This window comes from Protopterus annectens, chromosome 7.part0 (assembly GCF_019279795.1).
Source record: "Protopterus annectens isolate FY-2018-M chromosome 7.part0, PAN1.0, whole genome shotgun sequence".
NCBI lineage: Eukaryota > Metazoa > Chordata > Ceratodontiformes > Protopteridae > Protopterus > Protopterus annectens.
This window is the reverse complement of record NC_056739.1, coordinates 38,867,428-38,894,419: the sequence shown is the minus strand read 5'-3', so window position 1 is coordinate 38,894,419 and position 26,992 is coordinate 38,867,428. Positions and strand designations below refer to the sequence as shown.

At 40.6% G+C, this 26,992-nt stretch overlaps 1 protein-coding gene across 1 annotated transcript in view; it reads left to right on the top strand.

The window, feature by feature from the left end:
• The window catches only part of ELAPOR1 (endosome-lysosome associated apoptosis and autophagy regulator 1), an 885,667-nt gene that overhangs the window by 203,394 nt on the left and 655,281 nt on the right, over window positions 1-26,992 (top strand). The window contains exon 3 of the mRNA XM_044076128.1: window positions 22,515-22,662. Coding sequence (XP_043932063.1) covers window positions 22,515-22,662 — 148 coding nt within the window. The remainder of the gene's footprint in view (window positions 1-22,514; window positions 22,663-26,992) is intronic.

Sequence of the window (26,992 nt, the reverse complement as noted above, 5' to 3'; positions counted from 1 at the left end):
GGATTTTACAAATGTCTATTTTTTAAGGCCACCAATTAATCGTTGCTCAACTGTGTTTGAAATCACACACACACACACACACACACACACACACACACACACACACACACACACACATACACACTCCCTAATTTTCAGGGAGGTCTTTGATTTTGACTCACATTTTAGCTCTGTCCCTCTTAATCACTCCTAACACTGATAACTTTTTCAGCAAATGTGGTGAATGACACTTAAATAGTAACAATACTTACAGTTATAGTCTGTGTTTACTTCAGCAAATGTATTTATTCACATTCTCTAATTCTGTCAGCATCCCAGGCTAGCAGTATTTTAAAATGTCCCTAATTATTTCTGTATTTGTCCCTGATTCATTTGGGAGGTATCACACACACACACACACACACACACACACACACACACACACACACACACACACAGACATACACACACCTTTTCTATATCACTTGCACATGTTTACCTCATATCAAATATATCTTAACTACAAGCAATATTAAGACAAAATAGTAAACTGAATGTTGTTTTTGTGCCTCAGATACTGCCCAAACCAAGACTGAAGGACAGCACTGTATTAGTACGTGGACATAACAAGTGAAATGAACCTTTGCCTTACTGCCACTTGCAAGTAGCTAGACTGTTAGAAAGATGTCTGACCCATTGTGACATCACTTCTGATACTCTCCAAGTGCTGGCATTTATACTGCTGATTGGTGGAGAGCGTGGTCTTTCACACTGTTGTCACTGAGTTCCTCCTTTAAACTACAGACAAATAAAGGAGCCCTCTATTATTTTGAGCCAAAACCCAGGAAATAATGAAGAATTTGGTACAGCTGAGTATGGACTTTGCCTCTTATTTATAATTTGTCTTATGTCAGTTCAAACAATTATGCTGAAGACCAGTACCAAAAACGTAAGAGCGTTTCATGAGAGACAGTGTGCTCAGAAACAGCTAAAAAAACACCAGAGCGTGCACTGCACCTCCTGCCAAATTTCGAGCGAGACAAAGGGCATTGAAATCTGCCCTGGCATTATATTCTACAGTACCAGCTGATCAATCCTCAGTGATCGAAAATCAATACAAAACAGCGAACCAAACACAAGTAGGGTCATAGGAGATCATAGGAGATTACTAGACTATTGACGATGCATCAATGACTGCTGAACAGACCTCAACTGAGACAAGTATACCATATACAAATTTCAATACCAAAAAGTGCACTCATCAAGAATTTGACAAGAAATTCTTTGATAATCCCTTTGGCTTCGTATGTGGAATTTGTGACTTGACTGTGGCTCAAAAATGATTTCAAAGCACTTCTTCCTCAATAGCAACAATTGTTGTCTACAGAATTTCCAGGAATCTATGTAAGTAATTTAGTGGCATGTAACTGTTGCATTCAATCATTGACTTGCAATCACATTCCCACTTTTTCTACATCAAATGGATTTGTGTACCAAAAAAAATGCCCATCTACCTGGATTTAGTGTCAGAGGGAGTTATTTCTCCATGTATACCATTCATGCAAATCAGATGACTGAGACATGCACATGGGCAGTCGGTGATTCTCAGGCGTGTTATCAATGTTCCTGCATCTGTAAATACTACGATTCATCTGTTGATCTTTTACCATGGCATGTTGATGATGATGATTGTATTAATGTTCACATAAAATGCAAAAGAATTCACAAATCAAGTTACTTGATGGCTTGGTCAACAAACAGAATGTTAAGACTTGGATGTTCTTCATTCCACATTGCTGCAGTCCTAACTATTGGGTAGTCCGCTGTCCAGTCGGCCCGAATACCAAAGTATCGGTCAGGGCGCATTAGACTGCAGGGTACTAATGCGCATGACCGACGTCATATCCTCAGTCTTTTTTGCCGCATGGTCCGATGCAGAAGCAATTTTGCGAGTGCAGGTTGGCGTTCTGAAAGTTTCTGAAGCCAGAGTTTCAGACCGAATCAAAGTTGGCTAAGTACCCGTTGGGGAATATTTTGTTTTTCTTGCCTCAGTATTTAACCGGATGTCAGAAAAGTGAATAACTGTATTTCTTGTGGGAAACAGATACCTCATAGGGATTACCATACTTTGTGTATACCTTGTTTAGGGCCTGAGCACGACGTTGTTGGATGCCGCTCTTGTGCTAGATTTAACAAACGCACTATTAAGAGAAGGTTAGACTGTGCCAGGTTAGTGTTTGGGAAGCGTTGTAATTATAAAATGCCATCGGATGCTCCCTAAAAGAAGGACAAAGCAGCAAAGCCTAGAGTGGAAGAACCGACAATCCCAGACGTCGGTTCTTTAGAGGGCTCAGTGGAGCCGGAGGTTTTGCCAGGTGTTTCTTTGGAGTCTCAGGGAGAGACTTTACTGTTACAGGATGTATCCTCTCAGGAAGTAGGCCAGGCTGAGCGGGCTTCTCACGTGGCTGCTCTTCCCTCTCTTCCTAAGGTGGTTAGAGCCTCCTTCTGTTTCCAAGGCTTCTTTGAGGGGCAGGCCAAGTTCTGCTTCAGTGGGGGTTTCTCCTAGTGCTTCAGGGTCTTTGCCTAAGAAACATATGCTTAAAATGGCAGAGGATTTGATTACTATGATAAGGGGTTCTATGCCCCTCCTGATAAGAGGCCTAGGGTGGAACCTGAGTTTGAGAGTTTTGAGCAATGCTCGGAGGCTTCTGAGTCTTGCTGAAGACTTGCAGGAGTACCCTCCTTATTCTGATTCTGATGTGGATGATTCTACTCCTTCAGCTTCTCCTCCTGAGGATTTTTCATTTCAGAGACTCTGCATTCCATGAGGGAGCATTTTAAATGGGAAGGTCAAGATTTCTCTGATTCCAGGAAAAGGCTTAGGGAATTCTTGTTTTACCCCAGCATAGGCCTTTAGCTATACCTCCTGTTTTGAATGTGGTGGAAGATGTTTTGCAGAGGCTTCCCTGAATCCTGATTCTTTGCCACCTGCCCCAGTTAAACCGGATAGGTATTATAGGGTGCCTGACGCTCATAAGTATCTTTTAAGAGTCCTAGGGCAGACCCGAAACTGTCTCTCAGGGGCCTAAAGGTGTGAAGGCCTCAGTTGTTAAAAATCCTGTCCCTCCTGATAAAGAGGCAAGGGCTTTGGATAGATGGGGAAAGAAAGTGTATACTTCTTCCACTTTAGCCATGAGGGCGTTGAATTGTCAGTTTCACATGTTAAAATATCAGAATTATCTTCTTTCACTGTTGAAATCTAAGGTGGATGCTCTGGCGGAAGGTATTGAGTGTAAAGAGTTGCAGGATTTAGTTCATGTGTCTGAACAGGTGGGTAAACATTCCTTGCAATGTGGTTTTGATGCTGTGCAGGCCTCCTCCAGGGTGGCTGCCACTGGTTCTGTTCTTCGTAGGCACGCCTGGTTGAGAGATCAGAATTTAGCTGAGCATGTTAAGACACGGATTTTGGATGCTCCTTTGCAGTCTGATGTGTTGTTTGGTTCGCCTGTAGAAGCAGTTTTGAAGAAAATGGAGGACAAGGCTAAGTCTATGCAAACTGTTAAAGATTTTTTGCAGGTGCAGCCTCCGAAGTTTAGTAGAAATTGGCCTGCTAAGGGATGGACTTATCCTGCTTATGATTCCCAGTCTAGGGGTAGGTCTAGACGTGGTAGGGGCAGAGCTCAGGGTTCTTTTAGGCCTAGGACAGGGAGTTCCCCTGCTCAGACTTCTGGTGAGGGCAGGGGTCAGTCCTTTCGTAAGCAGATCCAATGACCTGCCTTTTCAGCTGCCAGTTCATTGTCGCCTGGCAGCACCGTTGGGAGGAAGGCTGTCTCTTTTCAAAGAAAATTGGGATTTAATTACCCAAGACAGATGGGTTCTGGATATCATTCACCACGGTTACAGGTTTTATTTCCATACCTTGCCTCCTTTCAAAGGCATGCCAGACATTCCTCCTCTACAAAGACAAGAGGCTCACAAGCAAATTTCTCTGTTACTCCAAATAGGGGCCATTCAGATGGTTCCTGTGCCAGAAAGGGGCCTAGGATTTTATTCTCGCCTGTTCCTAGTCAAGAAGGGGAACACGTGGAGACCAATTTTGGATTTATCTATCCTCAACACTTATCTGGACATTCCCAAGTTCAAAATGTTGACGTTACAACAGCTTTTACCTCTGCTGGGCAAAGATCACTGGATGGTAACTTTAGATCTCAAGGAAGCTTACCTTCATGTGCCTATAAGACTAAGTTGCAGAAAGTATCTGCGTTTTCGAGCTGGAAATTCTCATTATCAGTTCTCTGCATTGCCCTTTGGCTTATCTACTGCCCAGAGTATTCACAAAGGTTCTGGCTCCAGTGATAGCTTACTTCAGGCTAAAAGGAATTCATATCTATCCTTACTTGGACGATTGCCTGATTCTGGCTCAAGAAAAGGAAGACCTTCTACAGCATTTGGAATATGTCATAGCAGTGCTAAGATGCCTAGGGTATTCTGTGAACGAAATAAAGTCCAGTCTAGTACCCTCTCAAGACATGTGCTTTCTGGGTGTGAGACTGAATACAGCAGCCCAGATGGCCTTTTAACCCCGGACAAACAAAAGAATCTTTCCAGTTACTTCCATCAACTATCTCTTCAGTCCGGGCTGACTGCAAGGACAGTCCTTCAAGCCTTAGGGTTCATGGCATCTTGTATTCTGGTGCTTCCCAATGCCAAACTGCATATGAGGAAGCTACAATGGTATCTCAAAATGTATGGACACAGCACTGCCAGGATTTGGACACTGTCATTCAAATAATACCTTGCATTCAAAAGGAATTTTGGTGGTGGGCTCAGGAATGTCACCTAAACAAGGGACTCTCTGTGACCCGCCAGAGGCGAGTCAGATTCTAACGACAGATGCCTCAGACATTGCTTGGGGAGCTCATCTAAATGGAAAGTGGATACAAGACAAGTGGCCTGCCAGACTACAGCATCTACATATCAACATGAAGGAGATGTTAGCAGTCCTGTTTGCATTAATGGCTTTCAAGGAGTTACTTCTTCCAGGGCAGGTGTTGATTCTAACAGACAACACAACTGTCATGTGGTACATCAACAAACAAGGGGGAACACATTCTTACCCATTGTGCAGGCAAGCAATGATTTTATGGGAGACTGCGCACAGCTTGCAACTAACTCTTCAGGCAAGGTTTCTGCCGGGAGCACAGAACTCCTTAGCAGATGTGTTAAGCAGACAAATCATGGATCCCCACGAGTGGAAACTGGATCTTCATGTATTTCAAAAGTTGACAGTGTCCTGGGGAACTCCAGACATAGATCTGTTCGCTTCTCCACTAAACCACCAGCTGCCAAAGTTTTGCACAAAGAGGTTTCATCACACAGCTTGGAAAGTGGATGCTCTTTCTTTCAGTTGGAAAAATCTTCATGTGTATGCGTTTCCACCTCTGCCTCTTCTTCCAAAGGTGCTTCTAAAGGTCAGACAAGACAAGCCAAGGATGATTTTAATAGCTCCAGATTGGCCTCGGCAGCACTGGTACCCATTACTGAGGAGTCTGGTAAAGAAGCCTCCATGGCCTTTACCCTTGATTCCACACCTGTTGTCTCAGAGAGACGGTCACCTGCTCAATGTCAAGCTTCACTCTCTTCATCTAACAGCCTGGCATATTCTGTTTTGAAAGACAGCAGGTCTCAACTTCCTCAACAAGTTTTAAATGTGATTATGGAAGCCAGGAGACCTAGTACAAGGAAAGTGTACGCAGAAAAATGGAAGAGATTTTTATTTTGGAGTGCAGCAAACAATTTGGAGATTTCTGAGCCAAATTTGAGTGTGGCTCTTCAATATCTTACTGAGTTATTGGACAAAGGTTTGTCTTTCTCTTCCATTAAGATTCATGCTGCAGCAATTTCAGCTCACTATGATTGTGACCCACCGCTGTTTTCGCATCCTTTGTTCAAGCAATTTCTTAGAGGGGCAAAGAATATAAGACCCCAGAGCTCCTACTCCTGCTTGGGATCTCAATTTTGTGTTGGAGAAACTTACTCTACAACCTTTTGAGCCTGCGGCTACTACTGAATTGAAATACTTGTCATGGAAGACTGCTTTTTTGTTGGCCATTACTTCTGCAAGAAGGGTTTCTGAGTTGCAGGCCCTTATGGCAGTGGAGCCTTTTTTGATTTTTCATAAGGATAGAGTATCCTTATGTACTAATCCTTCCTTTATGCCTAAGGTGGTTTCTAGTGTGGCTTTAAACCAAACTATTCATTTGCCTACTTTTTATGCAGATCCCCAAAATAAAGGGAAAAGATTTTGCACACTTTAGATGTACACAGGCAATTGCGTTATTATTTGAGCAGGACTAAGGATTTTAGGCAGTCTCAGCAGTTGTTTGTTTCTTTTGCTTTGAGTTCTCAGGGCAAGCCTGTGTCAAAACAAACTATTTCTAGATGGATTGGGTGTTGCATTACATTTTGTTATTCCCATCATGGCAAGGAGATTCCAGCTGGGATTAGGCCTCATTCCACTAGGGCTACTGCCACTTCAACAGCATTTCTGAGGGGTGGCAACTAAGGATATTTTGGAGGCAGCTACTTGGAGTTCAGTGCATACTTTCTCTAAGCATTATCACCTTCCTCTCTACTCTAAGTCTAGGGCTGGTTTTGCCACAGCTATTTTGCAAGGCATGTTGTCAGTTCCTGCTTCCTTATGATTTGCCAGCCTCCCTTTCCTCTGCTTTGGGATTCTACGTTAGGACTGCAGCAATGTGGAATGAAGAACATAGTACAGTTTTGTACCTACCATAAATGTAGATGTTCGAGGATCCACATTGCTGCAGTCCAACCTCCCTCCTTCCCCTCTGTGTTTAGGGGTGGTTGTGTAGGTGAGGTTATATTCTGCTAATTTTGTATAATTTGTACATATATTTTGGTGCAGGTATGTTGGGAGTTTTTGGTTTTTGGCCTTATCTTTTCAGGGTCTTCTGACATCTGGGGCAAGAAAAGACTGAGGATATGACGTCGGTCATGCGCATTAGTACCCTGACGTACTGACGTCAGTCTAATGCGCCCTGACCGACGTCAGCCATATACTTTGGTATTCGGGCCGACTGGACAGCGGACTACCCAATAGTTAGGACTGCAGCAATGTGGATCCTCGAACATCTACATTTATGGTAGGTACAAAACTGTACTTTACATTACTTAATTACAACTCCTTTCTACAGATTCCGTGACATCGCTATCTTTTCGGTTACATTACTTAATTACAACTCCTTTCTACAGATTCCGTGACATCGCTATCTTTTTCAATGACACAAATTTGAATGATGTACCTTCGGATGAAGTATGTGACGACCTAGTCATCGAGGATAGTCTTCCTGCACAACAACAAACGCTGCTATAGAATGATGAGGAAATACCTTAGAATTGCACCAGGTGAGAGGGACATACCGCATAGTATTTTGTTTGATGAACACGCTGAAGAGCTCTCTTTTCTTGGAATCCACCTTGGTCAATTCACAGTATTCAAATAAGGGGCATGTGTGACACCATACATGATTACTATGAGTGAACTGAGATGCTCCAATTGTCGTGGAGTCACCCCATACCATCTTTTGTATGTGGCAATGAAAATTCTGAGAATCAGAGTATTCGATTCTCTTACTGTCACCTTCAAACATGTTGGCAAAGATTCAAATATAGCAAGACAGCAAAATGAATCAGAAGAATATATTAATCATTGTCTTTGAAGTAATCTCATCTTCCTCAGATATATATATACCAAATTCAGGTTGGTATTGGGCACAGCATAAACAAGATTTATTCACAATGATACCACAACTGAGAAAACCTACAATGTTCTTGACATTGAGTGCTAATGAAATCGTTTGGGTCCATTTGCTTCAAACATTATATAAATTGAAGAATAATGGTTCGGAGATTTCCCAGGAAATGGCATCTCAGTTGAATTTCATTCACAAGAGTTCCCTGAGGATGCAGTCACTTGTGCTGTTTACTTCAACAAACTCGGGAATGTATTGGTGACTCTGCTTTGGTCAAAACATGTTACCCATTTGAACAGTGTCAGGCGGTTCATTATTTCAAACGCATTGAATTCCGACATTGTGGTAGTCCTCACGCACACATTCTGGTGTGGCTTGAAAATGCTGCTAAGGATGCACTTGCTGCTCATAGAGAGATTGCAATTGCTTTGATCAATAATCTGATTTTTGTCTTGATGAAGGAATCCTCAGGAAATGTTAAACTTCATACTCTCAAGCATACTTTCACATGTTAAAATTAAGTGCAAATAGAGCACAGACATGTTGGTTTGAAGCTCAGTTTATGCCTTGCCGATCTACCACAATTTTAACACCCATGGCAAACACAGATCCTAGATTTGTAAAATATGCTGAACATTATAAAACTATCAGAGTCAACTTGGAAAATCATGATTATCCTATGGACACATTTTATGAGCACAATCGTATGATTTCAGATGAAGGTTATGTGGATATACTTTGCGCTGGAATTACTCGACCAAGTGTTCTGAAACACCAACCCTCTGAGAAGTGGCATAATGCATTCCACCCTTTCATTCTCAACATTCTCAAATCAAATACTGACATCCAGTTTATTCTAGAGGACTGTTCTTGCACTGCTTTTGTTGTGGAATATATCAACAAAATTAATGGAGGCATCAGATTACAGAAACAATGAATGAACACCCACAATTTGACATTGTTGAGGTCACTTGAAAGATGAGTGTTGACAAGATTAATACAGTTGAAAGCAGCCAGGAAGCAGCTTGGTGTTTACTGTGCGAATCTATAACCAAGAGCTTCACTGTTATAGTCTGTATCCCAACTGTATGGCCTGTTGAAGAGCAAAGGATCCGGAAAACTCAAGAAGTACTGGCACAGATGGATTTAGAGTCAATGGATATTTGGAAATAAAACTGGTTTGATAAATATGAGAAGAGGCCTGAAGATCTTGAAGCTGTAACTGTTGCACAATTTGTCTCGAATTATACACATAGTGCAAATAATTTGCACATAAAGGGACAGGGTCCATCTGTAATATGATATTGAAACTATGACATGGGTACAGAACTCAATTAATACAAATGAGAAATGGTGACTCTGAATTTATGAAACTCTTCAAGAAATAAAATTTGCTGGACTTTACTACCGTCATGAAAAATTGATTTTACAACACCGGAACAAATTTGAGTCAGATATGATTATTCAAAATCATATTGAAATCTGTAGGCAATTATGCCGTGAGGAGGAAATCCTGGATGATGATCATGCAGGAGTACAACACTTAGTCTCTAGACAGGCAGAGCCAGAGCCATTTCAATAGTTACATAACAATGAAAATTCAGAAATGACTCATGACCTCAGACCTGTGACACTGAACAAACACGGTGCTGTTGCTAAGGAGCACAAGAATCTGATGCCCGATGAAAGATTTTATGAATTGATGTGGATGACAAATAAGAAAAAAAAAGGACCGTTGATGCACGTCATTTACAATCTTCTCTCTGGAAATTGTTCACCTCTCAAAGTATTCTTGACTGGTCTAGCAGGTTGTGGAATAACATTTGGCACTTGATTTATGATGGAAATTTATAATCATTACACCAGTACTGATGGATGTTGTATACTTACATTACTTGTGCATCAACCGGCAAGGCTGCAGTTGCCATTGATGGCACAACAGTTCACAGTACTTTAAAAATATCGCTTTCCAAGATGCTTCCATTATTTATTGAAGTCGCCCAACAACATTGGGCACTTTTTAAGTTTACGAGAGCGTATAAGAGAGCACATATATGCCATTGACAGGAATAACACTAACAATGCCTTGGCTCAACATGTCATTGCATGTGGACCTTCACATACTTTTAAGTTTAAGGTTCTAGAATTAGTTATGAAGACTGATAGGCTGGGTAATATCAGGAATTCCACTGAAGAAAAGGAAGGAAAGTGGATTCTGAAACTCCAAGCCCATAGATATGGGCTTAACGATAGGATTACACTCAAGCCATACTTGGCCAGTAGACCATTAAGGCATTAGTTTTGATAAGCTTAACATATTTATTAATAGCATAACAGATGCTTTTTATGTATAGCATCATGCTATTATTATTAGTTCTAAGATTCAATTTATGTGTTTTTAAATAGTTTTAAATGTTCTTGTTTTTTCTGATTTGCTACACCTGAACAGGTAGTGATGTCATTGCTAGTATTTAAATGTTCATGTTTTTGACTGCCTTTTGATGTCTGATGAAGCGTTGATACAAACATGAAAGCGCTTACCAACTGCAGTCTTTTTTCTTTGTTTTTAAACAGCATTAAATGTTGGTTTTTATGGATTATTTCATGGACTACTTGGGTCGTTATTGAATATACAGCGCATGGTGCACTCTTCAGTTATTTTTGCTTTACTTACACTTTTTAAGTATGTTCAAGTACTAATAATTGACAAAATTAGTATGCTCAGTGCAGAACTATTATGTCAGATTGATGCAAGGCTGAAACAAATAACTGGAAATTTTGAAACCAACTTCGGTGGAATGGACATCATTTTGATGGGTGACTTATGGCAGTTGCCACCAGTTCGAGCAACTCCAGTTTACAAGCACATCAGACAGTGGATCACAGGTCCTACCTTATGGCATGGGCTTAAGTTCTTTGAATTGAGTGAAGTCAAGTGACAATCCAATCGGATATTCGTGCCACTATTGACAAAGATTGGGAGTGGCACGAGGTTACAAGAGGCTCAGTTGCAATTACTTGAATCATGTTTGTGTCTCACAAAAAGAGGCTGATCATCTCTGTACTCATGGGATATGTCATTTTTTGTCAAGTAATTCAGTCAATGAATATAATCAATCTATTCTCAATTCAGCTGAAAATAATGTCATTTCAGTGGCAAAAGACATCTTTGTTGGCTGTCATACTGCAGAACAGGAAACATTTGTATCTCAAAAGCTTCACAAAATGTCCGTTATTAATACCAGTGGTTTACCATATGTGATCACATTTGTTTTGCACAAATCAGACATGATAACAGCCAACAATGATATCGCAGATGGTTTAGCCAACTGTGCTATTGGAATATTAGATCACGTCGAATGTGATGATACTAGGACGCTGATGTGTGTATGGCTTGAATTCTCCAATTTGATAAAAGTTAGTGAAAAATCAAGGAGAAAAGTCAGCGCATGCATGGAAACTAATACTGTCAGTCACACAGCTGTGCCCATAGCGCAAAGAATGTTGAATATCCCTTGAATAATAATGAAACCATTATCGCCAAACTAATACTCTCAGTCACACAGCTGTACCTATAGCACAAAGAATGTCGAATATCCCCTTGAATAATAATGAAACCATTATCGCCAAACTAATACTCTCAGTCACACAGCTGTGCCCATAGAACAAAGAATGTCGAATATCCCCTTGAATAATAATGAAACCATTATCGCCAAACTAATACTCTCAGTCACACAGCTGTGCCCGTAGCACAAAGAATGTCGAATATCCCCTTGAATAATAATGAAACCATTATCGCCAAACTAATACTCTCAGTCACACATCTGTGCCCATAGCACAAAGAATGTCGAATATCCCCTTGAATAATAATGAAACCATTATCGCCAAACTAATACTGTCAGTCACACAGCTGTGCCCATAGCACAAAGAATGTCGAATATCCCCTTGAATTATAATAAAACCATTATCGCCAATCTAATACTCTCAGTCACACAGCTGTGCCCATAGCACAAAGAATGTCAAATATCCCCTTGAATAATAATGAAACCATTATCGCCAAACTAATACTCTCAGTCACACAGCTGTGCCCATAGCACAAAGAATGTCGAATATCCCCTTGAATAATAATGAAACCATTATCGCCAAACTAATACTCTCAGTCACACAGCTGTGCCCATAGCACAAAGAATGTCGAATATCCCTTGAATAATAATGAAACCATTATCACCAAACTAATACTGCCAGTCACACAGCTGTGCCCATAGCACAAAGAATGTCGAATATCCCCTTGAATAATAATGAAACCATTATCACCAAACTAATACTCTCAGTCACACAGCTGTGCCCATAGCACAAATAATGTCGAATATCCCATTGAATAATAATGAAACCATTATCGCCAAACTAATACTGTCAGTCACACAGCTGTGCCCATAGCACAAAGAATGTCAAATATCCCCTTGAATAATAATGAAACCATTATCGCCAAACTAATACTCTCAGTCACACAGCTGTGCCCATAGCACAAAGAATGTCGAATATCCCCTTGAATAATAATGAAACCATTATCGCCAAACTAATACTCTCAGTCACACAGCTGTGCCCATAGCACAAAGAATGTCGAATATCCCCTTGAATAATAATGAAACCATTATCGCCAAACTAATACTCTTAGTCACACAGCTGTGCCCATAGCACAAAGAATGTTGAATATCCCCTTGAATATTAATGAAACCATTATCGCCAAACTAATACTGTCAGTCACACAGCTGTTCCAATAGCACAAAGAATGTCAAATATCCCCTTGAATAATAATGAAACCATTATCGCCAAACTAATACTCTCAGTCACACAGCTGTGCCCATAGCACAAAGAATGTCGAATATCCCCTTGAATTATAATGAAACCATTATCGCCATACTAATACTCTCAGTCACACAGCTGTGCCCATAGCACAAAGAATGTCGAATATCCCCTTGAAAAATAATGAAACCATTATCGCCAAACTAATACTGTCAGTCACACAGCTGTGCCCATAGCACAAAGAATGTCGAATATCCCCTTGAATAATAATGAAACAATTATCGCCAAACTAATACTGTCAGCCACACAGCTGTGCCCATAGCACAAAGAATGTCGAATATCCCCTTGAATAATAATGAAACCATTATCACCAAACTAATACTCTCAGTCACACAGCTGTGCCCATAGCACAAAAAATGTCGAATATCCCCTTGAATAATAATGAAACCATTATGGCCAAACGCTGTCATTTTCCTCTGTTATCTGCTTCTGCAGTTACAATCCACAAATCTCAAGTAGGCACCTTTAATAAGATTGTTTATGAATACAACAAAACTTACTCTCAGCAACTGCTGTATGTGGCATTATCACGTTACAAACATCAAAGGACTCTAAATTGTAACAGTGAACAACAACCCACATTTTACCACAAATGAAGGATGCCAGCATTGATGGGAAGCTTACAGATGAGTTTCGGTGGCTGTCAGTTAATAAATGAATGATAATTGACAAAGTATTGATAGATTTCATTAGTACAAGAAGGGGCATATCAATATTTTCATTCATCTGTCAAAGTGTAAGGGCTCATACCACAGATCTCAATGATGGAGTTGTGCAGAAATCAAAAATCTTCTTCTTTTAGAAACGTGTTTACCAAATGCAGAACGCTTGGATATCCCTAATTTTGATTGTGTGCTGCAGTTCAAATGGCCTAACATAAGAAATGGTGGAGTTGCTGTGTATCACAATTCTAGTGATAGGGCAGATGTTGTCACCGCTCACATGGATGTGAACTTATGCAAGAACACATTTTTGACTGTGAATACGACAGCAGTTGGAGACATTTTGGCAGCTTGCTGTGTTCTGGAAAATGGTCAGACCAATCTCATCATAGTGATGTACGTATCACCAAATCACACAGTTCCTGAAATTATTGCCTTCATCCATGACATTTTACTTACCTATACTATTGACGGTGCGGCTATACTTGGCAAGGATTTTGATAAAATACAATAATTTTGTGTTGTGATTTCAGCATCAGCTTCACCTCACTGGAAGCGCAGCCACTGAGTGAATTTTTACATTCAAATTTCAATTTGAAAATGAAGAACAATGCAACAGTATCAAGCACAAAATCTGGGACTACGACCAACGCAGTATTTCCTAGAACTTAGATGACTTACAGTCCATAATTTATGTGTCATATTCCAGTTATCATAAACCAACAGTATCATTTTTAAATTATAAATTAAATTATGAATAAATGAAGACTTCTGAATAGAAACAATTTTTTATTAACGTTTTACGTTTTCAGTTTAACCTGTGTAAATTTATCTCATTGTGTATTCTATTATTTATGTCACATGGTATGTAATTTATATTAACAATAGCTTTTGTATTTATGTATTCTATTCTGTATAATACTTTCTGGATCATATTGCATGTATTATAGATTTTAAACAGTTGTATGTCAGTTTTAATAACATTTAAAATAATTTATTAACATTTTACAGTTTCACTTTAACCTGTATAAATAATTTTTCTCATCCTGTATCATATTATTTTTGTCACATGGTATTTAATCTATATTAATACTAGCTTTTGTATTTATGTATCATATTCTGTATAATATTTTGCAGAACATATTGTGGGTATTATACATTTCAAACAATTGTATGTCAATTTTAATTACATTTAACTATTAATTATATTTAAATAAGTCATTCTAGCTACCATAATCCGACTGCGCCACTCCTTCATTTCTAATATCATTTGCATGCCTTCACACTTCTTTTAGAAGTTTCACTTCTAAAGTGCGTGGCAACCACGCACAAGGTTTTTCTTTTATATTTTTATTTACATTTTGTTTCAGTTTTACAATCACTAAACAATGCTGTTTGGCAGTTATAAAGGGTAGTTGTTTAGTTTTAAAGTGTCTGAGCTTTACAGCAGCACTTAATATGCTGCCATGAAGCGACAGACTTGTTTTTCCATGAGCATTACTTGTACATTAAGACTGTGTTGGAGAATGTTTGATGTTCATCGTGTTTCACTGTTGCAGTCATGACTGTAGGGTTCTCCCCTGCTGGCAGGCAGTCCTCGGTCGGCCAGAATCCCAAAGTCTGGGTCCGGCGTCGGCTGTTCAACCATGCTCCCTGACGTCAGAGTGCCAGGAGTACAAAGCCAACAGCTGATGCCATGTTCTCCAGTCTTTCTTGCCGTGCGGTGATAGCAGTTTGCAAGTGCCGGTTGCCTGACTCCTGACAATCTTTTTTGAACAAAACTTCAGTCCGAAGATTTTATTCTCCTACTCAAGCTAAGTACCCCGTTGGGTAAACTTTTTTCTTGCTCCAGTCCGATGTCAGAAAAAGTTAATAATTGTATTTCATGTGGGAAGCAAATACCTCATAAGGATTTTCATTCTTACTGTATTCCTTGCCTAGGCCCTGACCACGATGTAGCTAGTTGTCGGTTTTGTGCTAGATTCAATCAACGTACAATTAAACGAAGGTACGATTTTGCATTTCATTATTTCGGTAGGCGTTTTAATTACAAAATGTCACCGGATATGGTTCCAGCTACCGGAGTTCACAAACGACGCAAGGACAAAGACAGGCCTCCGAGGTCCAAATCTGACGATATCGCACAAGCAATGGACTCCCACGAGGAGCCATCTAGGCCTTTGAATATTTCAATTGCAGGACCTTCGGACAATGCTCCTTCGGATGGGTCTGGAGCCTCTGTGCAGTTACCGGCTTCCGAAGGGGTTTTCAGGCCTACTCAGCTTCTGATAAAGGCAAAGCCAAAGACAAAGGCAAAGACTCCTTCCAAATCAAAGACTGCAACACAGGCCTCTTCTGATCTGGCTCCCAAGTCACAGAAACAGTTACTTAAGATGGCGGAGGACTTACTTACTATGATTAGGGGTTCACATCCCCCTCCAGATAAAAGGCCAAGGCAGGAAGTTTATTATGATTCCTCTGATCAGGCTTCTGTTTCCTCAGTTTCTTCTTCTGATCAGGAATATTCTTTCCCTCCTTATGAGGATTCTGATGCGGAAGAATCCATTCCTTCAGCTTCTCCCCCTGAGGATTTCTCTTTTGGGAAAACTTTGCATGAAATGAGGGAACATTTCCACTGGAAAGGACAGGAGTATTCGGAATCTAAGAAAAGACTGAGGGATTTTCTTCTTCTTCTCCAGCATAGACCCCTGGCTATTCCTCCTGTTTTGGATATTGTGGATGATGCCTTTTCGGAGGCTAATTTAACCCCTGATTCTTTTCCTCCAGCTCCTGTTAAGCCTGATAGATATTACAGAGTTCCTGATTCCCACCAGTTTTTATACAAGAATCCTACTGCTGACCCTGAAACCATTTCTCAGGGTCCTAAGGGTGTTAAGGCCGCTACTGCCAAAAATCCTATTCCTACTGAAAAGGATTCTCGAGCCTTGGAAAGATGGGGCAAAAAGGTGTACACTTCTGCTACTTTGTCCATTAGGGCTTTAAACTGTCAGTTTCATATGTTTAAATACCAGCAATTTCTACTGTCTGTCTTAAAACAAAAGCTTACTTCCATTTCCACCTGTGCAGATGATAAGGAATTACATGACTTAATGCATGCCACTGAACAAGTTGGGAAGCATGGTTTACACTGTGGATTTTATGCCTTGGAGGCTTCTTGTAGGGCTGCTGCCTCTGGCACAGTCATTAGAAGGCATGCATGGTTAAAGGAACAAAATTTTCCTGATCAAGTAAAAGCTAAATTATTGGATGCTCCTGTTCAGCATAATGTTTTGTTTGGATCTAAAGCTGAAGAGGTGATTAAAAAGATGGAGGACAAGGCGAAATCCATGCAAACTGTTAAAGATTTCTTACAAGTACAGCCACCCAGATTTAGCAGGAATTGGCCTACTAAAAATTGGTCCTTTCCCAATACAGACAGGCCTCAGATGGGTAGATACAGATGCTCTTGAGGAAGGCCTCAAGCACAAGCCTCTTACAGACCAAGACAGTGGACTGCTTCCACCCCTAGAGCGGGAGAGGACAGGTCGCAAACCCATAGGAAACAGACTCAATGCCTCCCTCTGTTGGGCTGCAGGAACTTCTTGCCTGGAAGCTCCTCTCGGAGGAAAACTTTCACTTTTTCACCAAAATTGGACTCATATAACCCAAGACAAGTGGGTTCTGGATGTGGTTTTAAGAGGTTACAAATTCCATTTTCATACCCTACCAAGGCCAAGCGGATGGCCAGATCTTCCAAAATATCAGTGGACAGAGGCCTTAAACCAGGTGGAAGCTCTTTTGGCTATGAAAGCCATAGAACTAGTTGCCCTTTCAGAGATGGGGCAAGGTTTTTATTCAAGGCTCTTTCTAGTCCCCAGGAAGCAAAATTCATGGAGACCCATTCTGGATCTGTCAGTCTTGAACACCTTTCTAGAAATACCAAAATTCAAGATGCTTACTCTACAGTAGCTACTTCCAATGCTGACCAAAAATGCATGGATGGTGACTTTGGATTTAAAAGAGGCATATTTACACATTCCCATCAGGCAGGAGTGCAGAAAATACCTCAGGTTCAAGGCCGGATTGAGGCATTATCAATTCTCTGCGCTGCCCTTTGGATTGTCTACTGCACCCAGGGTCTTCACCAAGTGCCTGGCTCCAGTAGTAGCTTATTGCAGACTCAAGGGAATTCAAATTTACCCTTATCTGGACGATTGTCTTATTCAGGCAGACAGCAAGGATGTCTTACTCCAGCATCTAGAATTTGTTCAGAAACTTCTCAAGTTCCTGGGATTCACTGTCAACATAAAAAAGTCAAATTTGACTCCCTCGCAACAGATAACTTTTCTGGGTGCTCTTCTAAACACAACAACCCAGATGGCATTTCTGACATACGAAAAACAATTACAGCTGGCTTCAACTTTCAAAACCTTGGCAACTTTAACTCAGCTATCTGCAAGGAAATTCCTGCAGGCTTTGGGTTACATGGCCTCCTGCATCCTTCTCGTACCATATGCAAGACTACACATGAGGAAAATACAGTGGTACCTAAAAAGTGTATGGTCTCAGCATTGCCACAGTTTAGACATACTGATCTCCGTCCTGCCTTGTCTTCAAAAGGAATTCCTTTGGTGGTCCAAGGCATGTACTCTAAACAAAGGAAAACCCTTCTGTCTGCCTCCTGCCACTCAGATACTAACCATGGACGCCTCAGATTATGCATGGAGAGCCCATTTTCAGGGCAACTGTATGCAGGGCCTTTGGGCAAAGGATCAGGAGCACCTACATATCAATTTAAAGGAAATGTTAGCCATTCAGAAAGCTCTGTGGGCCTTCAGGAATCTTCTACAACCAGGACAACTACTGATACGAACAGACAACACCACAGCTATGTGGTACATAAACAAGCAAGGGGGATCTCATTCCTACCCCTTTTGCAGACTAGCCATGAATCTATGGAACACAGCTCTAGCTTGCAATCTGGACCTTCAAGCTCAGTTTCTACCAGGAAAGCAAAACTTCCTAGCAGACAGTCTGAGCAGAAACCTTTCAGATCCACACAAGTGGATGCTGGACACCGAAATATTCAGGATGATAACAGCAGTCTGGGGATGTCCTCACATAGACCTCTTTGCATCCCATCTCAATCATCAACTACAGAATTTTTGCACCAGGACTTCCCACAAACAAGCTTGGAAAGTGGATGCCCTATCATTCAGTTGGAGAAACCTCTCGGGATATGCCTTTCCACCTCTTCCTCTTCTTCCACGGGTATTATTAAAGATAAAACAGGACAAGCCCAAGATGATAATCTTGCTGGCCCCAAATTGGCCTCGACAGTTTTGGTACCCAACTCTGAAAAACCTATGTCGGGAGCCCCCTTGGGTTTTACCACAGACTCCAAACCTTCTGTCCCAACATCAGGGTCAGGTTCTTCACTCCCATGTCAGAACTCTCAGCCTGGCGGCCTGGTTAATCCAGGGTCTTTGATTCATTCTCTCCTACCCAAGCAGGTTATGGATGTCATTTTAGAAGCCAGACGTCCTAGCACTAGAAAATCTTATGCAGGAAAATGGAAAAGATTATGTTCCTGGATGCAGGCTCAGGATTCTGATCCTCTTCTTCCTAACATTCCTTTGATTTTACTTTATCTGACAGATCTTTTACATAAGGGTCTCTCTTTCTCTTCCATTAAGATTCATGCCTCTGCTATTTCCGCTCATTATAATACAGACCCTCCAATCTTTTCCCACCAGCTCATGAGACAGTTTCTCAGAGGAGCTAAGAACTTAAGGCCTCCTAGATCTCCTCCCATTCCTGCTTGGGATCTTAACTATGTTTTGGAAAAACTCACCTTACCTCCTTTTGATCCTGCTGCCTCTTCTGACATCAAGTTTTTATCTTGGAAAATGGCCATCCTGTTAGCTCTGACCTCTGCCAGGAGAGTTTCAGAGTTGCAAGCTCTTATGGCTGTGGAACCTTATATTATTTTTCATCAAGACGGTTTCTTTAAGGACTAATCCTACATTCATGCCTAAGGTGGTTTCCAAAGTGGCTTTAAATCAAACTATTCACTTGCCAACCTTTTTCCCCACTCCTCAAAATAAAGGGGAAAGGATGTTACATTTCTTGGATATACACAGACAACTATGTTTTTACCTGGACAGAACCAAGGACATCATAAAATCAGAGCAATTGTTTGTTTCTTATGCTTCAAGCTCTCAAGGGAAATCCATTTCAAAACAGACCATTTCTAAATGGATTGCTCATGGTATTAGATTTTGTTATTCACACCATGGAAAGCAAATCCCAGGGAGTATACGGACTCATTCCACCAGAGCTGCTGTCACTTCAGCTGCCTTCCTCAGGTGAGTTCCTACCAAAGACATTTTGGAAGCTGCAACTTGGAGTTCAGTGCATACCTTTTCAAAGCACTACAATCTACCTCTCTAAGTCTAGGGCTGGCTTTGCTTCTGCAGTCTTGCAGGGCATTTTAGCCGCCCCTTCTACTTTATGACCACCTCCCTTTCATTCTGCTTTGGGATTCTACCCTACAGTAATGACTGCAACAGTGAAACACGATGAACATAGTACAGTTGTGTACACTTACCATAAATGTAGATGTTCGAGTGTCTTCACTGTTGCAGTCTGGGTTTCCCTCCCTCCTGTCCCCTCTTATTTTTACCTTTGTATGGTTTCCTTTCTCACCATTCTTTTGAGGTGTATTTGCAAAGGTTATCGGACCTTACTCATTTTGGAACTCCTGACATCTGGGGCAAGAAAGACTGGAGAACATGGCGTCGGCTGTCAGCTTTGTACTCCTGGCGCTCTGATGTCAGGGAGCATGGTTGAACAGCCGACGCCGGACCCAGACTTTGGGATTCTGGCCGACCGAGGACTGCCTGCCGGCAGGGGAGAACCCTACAGTCATGACTGCAACAGTGAAGACACTCGAACATCTACATTTATGGTAAGTGTACACGACTGTACTTTCTCCTATCAGGGTGGACATATACAGATCGCCCATTCTGTAAACAAATACACCAGTCACAGCACTCGAATAGAACCTAGGAGCAAATCTGTAGCTACCCTAGTTTCTGTTTGTTTTCTAGTGAGGGGATGCCAGGTAGAATAATACCAGGGGGATGGTTAGTGAGACCCATTTTCACAGTTTTTCCTGTTGCCATGAACCAGTGCTTCAAACAGAAGTACCTTCTAAAAGAAATACATTTCAGAAATGGGTAGTAACTTGGGTAGTCAGGGATGGGCCTTCCCATAGGGGTAAGCCATATGTAACCACCTAAATCACACCTATTCTAACCCATCACTGATGATAATCCAAGAGAAGAAATACATATTTGTTTAATTTCAGAGAAGGCGTATTATCATATAGGTACATTTTTTCTTAATAGCCAGAAGTCATTAGGCTTTTAAGCAAAAAAGGTGTGACTGTGGTCAATGCAATGTCCTGCTTTTCAAGACAAAAATATCCAGCAGTGTTGTATCACACGATGACCCACAATATTTAATCAAATACTTTTAAAATTTTGAACAAGCGAGGGAAGCTGTGCACACAAATGGTAAGATCGCTTTGCCCTAGGTAGAATTAAGAATGTGGAAAGAACCATCCAAAGTGTAAGAAGAGCTAAGAATAGCTATGGGAATTGTTATCTTGCAATCTGGGACTTCTCCAGTGCAGGGGCTGAGAGCCTCACCAACTCTGCTGTTGATAGGAAGAACGCCGAATAATAACCTACCATATTAACTGCATTATTAATTCCAAAGAATAAAAACAGTCAAAGAGGTCTGGGAAAGGAATCTGTAGAGACAAGTTTTACTGTGGTAGGCAGCTCAAGATATTATGGTCTGAAGGCAGAAGAAAAAGAACACAGCAGTTGTGGGAAGGCCAACAACCAGATGCAAAAGTGATTTAAAGTCTTGATCAGCTCACAAAATTTGTAGTTCAAATTAGAAGGGAAGAGTATTTAGAAGGAGCAGAATGCATTCAAATCAGATAAATACAGCTGAGAAGCAAAAGGAAATCATGCAGCCAGACAGAGCGAAAAGGTACACAGGCATAGAGGAACTGTGAAAATATAGGGTTTCAGGAGGAGAGTCCCACTGAAATGTCTCAGCAGTGAGATGTCCAGCTTGAAATGTCCCAAAGAGATAGTCAGGCAGAATTAAAATCCACCAAAGCAATCCAGTCAAACTTACTGAATATGAGAGAGCTATAAGAAAACCAGATAGACAGAGGGACAGTTCTCACACACTTTGTTTAAAGATCTAAATAGTGAAAACTTGCACTGTATTCTGTTTTTTTTTTGCTTCTGTTGTTTTTTTTTTCTGTCATACACCTGACCTTCGTGGATCTTGGTACTTTTCCTCGAACACTGGGTCGCCCTACCCCTCTTGGCTTTCCCTAGTCTAATTCCGATTGAGGGCTGGCATGGTGGGAAGATCAAGGCATCCCAGGTCTGCTTCATACTGCTGCTGTGGGAGTGTTTTTCTCTGCTCCTTCTGCTATACTGAAAGATGAAACTGTGAAACAACCAGGGTGTGGCGGCAACATCAGAACTGCAGTGCAATGACATCCTGTCCAGGTTGGATGATGTTTTCCCAACTTGAGGAGAACCAGGAAATGTAGTGGCCTGAAGAAGTGCCTACCTCCAGATGTTCTAATCCTGTTAGTGGAGGTGGTCACTCTGCCCTCCACCAGAGACTGCCCTTGTGCTAACAGTACCCCCGTTCCACCTATTGTTCCTTCGGTTAGGTGCTTCATCATTCCATTTTCAAATTCATGTTCCTGATGTTACAGGAGGAAAATGAATCACTGCATGGTAAGTTTTAGTTTTAATTTTCAACATTTGAAATTATATATTGGTTTGCTAACTGAACATTGAATTGTGATGTGGTTTATTTTGAGGACATAAGCAAATTATGTGGTCTGAAACGGCAAATTGTAACATTGTAACATATGCCTGTAAATGTGAAGAAAGAGATGTGGGTGTTTATGACAATAAGCGTGCCGTTTGTGATGTGATTTCACTAAATACAAAAGGAGAGAATTTCAGAAGTCAGTAAAAATGCAAATCATTTACCTGTAACAGTGACAGATGTGTTATTGTTAAAGCTGCATTGTGTTTCATTTTCTACAGCTAATGGTATTACCCATAAAGATATATATATCTATATAGATATATACTTAAGTATATATATTTTTTCTTCATTTCAGGTCGAAATGGGTTCCAATGGGTGACTACATTGCTTCGAACAGGGACGAATGTACAGCCACACTGGTGTATGCAGTCAGCTTAAAACAGTCTGGCACAGTATCATTTGAGTACTTCTACCCTGACCCCAACATTTACTTTGAGTTTTACGTAAGCTGAAGTCTTGCTCTTTATTCTGATATTTATTAACTAGATAAGCATTGTATTTAGGTGGGCTCTAAAGCAAGTAAAAGCTTTATTTGTGTATTAAAACTTGCTACAGAGTAAAATGCACTGGAAAAGTCATTCCCATGATGTAGCATCTATGTGCCATAATAATCTATAAATGTTCATCCTTTGATCACTCTTACAGTAGCCTTAGTCATATGGGTTATATCCTGTATAGGATAGAGCAGCCAGCCAGCTTCCAAAGCTTAAAGGCACCTTTCCAACACCCAGATCATTGAGAGCTCCAGCAAAGGTGGATAAAATTGGCAGTCTGGGTGCCAAGCCCTTCAGAGCTTTCCTGTTGCTATGGAGGTCTCTTGCTGGCTTTCAAGGATCGACAGATGTCTAACATTTCTCCATTGCTGGGCAGATAAGTTCCCTTTGGGGGAAAAACTTCCACAATTTATGTTATGACTAAATCTGTACTTTTTGTGTATACTGTTTGTTTTATGTTAGGAATTTAATTTTATTGGACTTTCTGTTGGTTTGGAAGACTGTGGTTCTTATAATACTTTTAGTGCAAATTTTAATATTTCTCTACATTTTGTGAAAAAACTTTCATAAGCAGTGTTCAGGGTCTGGGATAAGAGTGTTTGGTGCTTGTTATTTTTTTTTGCAAGTGAAAACACTTGTTTTATGATACTTCCCTTTTTACTGACTGCTGCTATCTGTTTTACCTGGACTTCAGGCTTCCTTCTCAGCTTTACCATGGAAATTCTTCTGTTCTTCCTTTCTCCATCTACACAAAAAAGAAAATTTAAAGACACCCCTATAGCCCTTTCAGCTGGCGACTACTTTGTCTCCTCCACAAATGAATGATTCTGTTATGGCCCTTCCTGGCTCCTCAGATGACGCATCTTTTTCCTTGGTGTCCTCTGGTGTGATCCTTTCAGCCATCATGGACCGGGCACTAGAGATGTCTTCTGGCTGTTGGAGTGTCCTTTGCAGGCATGGGAGAGCCACTGTTGTCAGTCTGCGAGGAAGAAACAGGGAATGCTTCTCTGCCTAGCTGGACTGGGATGCCTGTTCCCCAAGGTGATGTCCCTGACAGGGAGTTAGTCTGTTTCTATGGAAAATCCAGTTAAAATGAAGTAGAACGTTAAACATTTACATTCTTATGTTTCTGCTTCTTTAGACAGGGATGATTTATTGGGTTAGCTCAGGGGTTAGTTCAGGTTCTTCACCCTTATATCAGCCTGGTATTACTGGTAAGTCAAAAATGTATTTTTCATTTTCTGAACATTGCCAATGTGATGAACAAGGAGTCATTGTGAGAGAACAACTTCTGTTTTTTTTTTTTTTCTTTAGATAGGTGATTCAGATTTTTGAGGAAAGTATTTCTTCTGATTATCCCTTGTGAGAAATGTCTATTTCTCAAACCATGTCTAAGATGAACCAGTTGTTTTAGTGGGAACATAATGACATTCCAGTTTCTTTGAGAAAATATTATCCTTTAGTACAACTGGAATTTATTCACTCTGTTCCAGTTCCTCCTCTTTTTCCATCTTAGAAGGATGTTTTTATTACAACCTGCAACATGCCTGACAGCCACTCACTGTCAGAAGATGCACATATTACCAGCCTTTGGCTGGTCCCAGTATCTTACAGTTCCTCTCTTTCTATTAACATTTATTACATTTTGAATGTGCTGCATCCTTTCTTCTATCACATTTATTTTTGCTAACACTTCTCACACCCCAATCCACACATTTTTTTCATCAGAAACCCTTTTTATATCACACACTTCATTATAAACAGAGAACAAAAAAGATTTAATTTCAACACTGTCGGTGTCAGCAGTTCTGAATTGTGTATGCATTTTCTTTTTAACTTGCAGTCCAAAGTTCAAAAAAAGTAGTCCTTCTCTTGTTTCCTTCCTACTTCAGACATGAATTTTTCTAATAAACCAAATGTTTCAAGTCACTTCCCAGAAGTCCTCAGTACCCCAATGTATTAATGCTCTCACGCCATTTATACTAAATCCTAAAGGCAAAATTACATTGTCCTAAACATCATATCTTTTTCAACCAAAGTTATTTTGTGTTTTAATTTGTATCCCAGGATTCTTAGTTTTGAGTTGTTCACCAACGGACTGCTGTGTGCTTCTTTCTGTTACCACAACTTCTCGACTCCCCATTGTTACAGCATCAACGTAAGACTTTTCATACCCTGTTACTAATGTGTGCCTTTAAAATGAGCTGCTTCGCTATCCAAACACAGACTGGTATTTTCTACTCCTTTATCTCCCAAATTCTGTGCTTTTCCTTTTGAAACTCATTTTCTCTAATTCCCTAATGCAGTCTACTTCTTCACTCCAGCTCACCTCTGCTCCATTTTCCAGTTCATTTTGCTCCATCAAAGTCAGTAAATCCTGTGTTGATAATCCCACATTCTTCTAAATCTGTTACAATAATTTCTTGGTTCCTGTACTTTCAGTCACCTCTCGATCTGCTTCTTCCAAAACAAATGCAGCTCCATCTTGTATGGCATCCTCCATCTTGGATTACTCACAACTGAGTCAGAAGCAGCCCTCTGGCACCAGCAAGTGGTTATTATGCAAAGCAACATGACAAAAGATTGTCATAATTTATACAAATTATTTACATATCATTAATTTAAGAGTATTTACATTTTTCATCTATGATATAAAATATTCCCATGTTCTTTAATCATTTCCCCTCCACCTTTTTTCCACAACCAAAAACGTATCTTTTTCAAAATTTCATATATCTATTTCCCATTAAATTTCATTTCATTCAGTCTCTCATTCTATATTGCCATAAAATATAGAATAACTTTTTTATCAATTTCTTTCCCCTCTTTTTGTTTTCTATTAGCATAGTACCCATATTCCAACCTATTTGTATTTATAGCTACAATACTTTTAAAACGTTTCAATATTTTATTTTCAAATCAGTGTAAGAAACTTCTCTGTGTGGAAGATTTTCAATCCATATATAGGTTCATAGGTTCATACTAGGCTATCTGCCCTAGGGCATTTATAAGCCTAGCCAGAGTGTGTTTGGCTTTTGCCACCCATTTTAAATTAATTTTGCTATGCCCTTTTTCGAGGTTATTATACTGTGCTTCTGTCTAACAGTGACACAGAAGTGACACCCGGGGTAAACCTATGATCCCCGATCCACTCATCAAGATTCCTCTTGAAGAGAGTCAATGAGGGACTCTGCCTAACCTGGACTGGGATTTTATTCCAGAGTGAAGGGAGCCTCTGGGTTATGAATCTGTCCCTCCAGCATGTCCTATTTATTTCAGTGCTGAGGTTCAAGTCTCTTGAGTGCGTAGCTCGATGGGATTTGGATTTTTTGAGGTGCAGCATGTCCCTTAATTCCGGGTTGGACATGGCTTTATACATCAGGCACAGATTGCCTCTGAGCAGGCGGTATGCCACTGAGTAGAGCTGGAGTTTCTTTAACCGGGCAGCATATGGCATCTGTTTTAGCCCTTTGATCCTCTTGGTGAGGTACTTTTGGGGTCTTTCCAGTTGCTGCAGGTGTCTGGTAAGGTACATCCCAAAAGGGGCATTGTACTAAATTTTGTACTAACTTTTCTTCCATAAAAATCCATGCCTCTGCCATTTTAGCTCATTACAACACAGAACCTCCCCTCTTCTCTCATCCTCAGCTAAAGCAGCATCTCAGAGGGGCCAGAAATTTAAGACCTCCCAGGAGAGCTCCAACTCCTGCATGGGACCTCAATTTTGTTTTGGAAAAACTCACACTCCCTCCTTTTGAGCCAGCTGCTACTGCAGACCTAAATATTCTCGCATGGAAAACAGCTTTCCTTTTAGCAGTCACTTCAGCTAGAAGGATTTCTGAATTATAGGCTCTTATGGCAGTGGAGCCTTTCATTATTTTTTATCCGGACAGGGTGACTCTCAGGACCAATCCATCTTTCATGCCTAAGGTGGTATCCAGTGTGGCTCTTAATCAGACCATTCATCTGCCAACTTTCTTTCCCAATTCACAGAACAAGGGTGAGCGGATTCTGCATTCATTGGATGTACACAGACAACTTATATTCTACTTAAACAGGGCGAAATCTCTAAGAAAATCTGAGCAACTATTGGTGGCATTTGCTGCAGGGGCAGAGGGAAAGGCTATTTCAAAGCAGACTGTCTCCAAATGGATAAGCCATTGTATTTGTTTCTGCTATATATGCACCATGGTAAACCTATCCCCAAGGGGATCAGATCTCATTCCACCAGGGCTGCATCTACTTCTGCAGCTTTTCTCAGAGGGGTTCCTACCAGAGA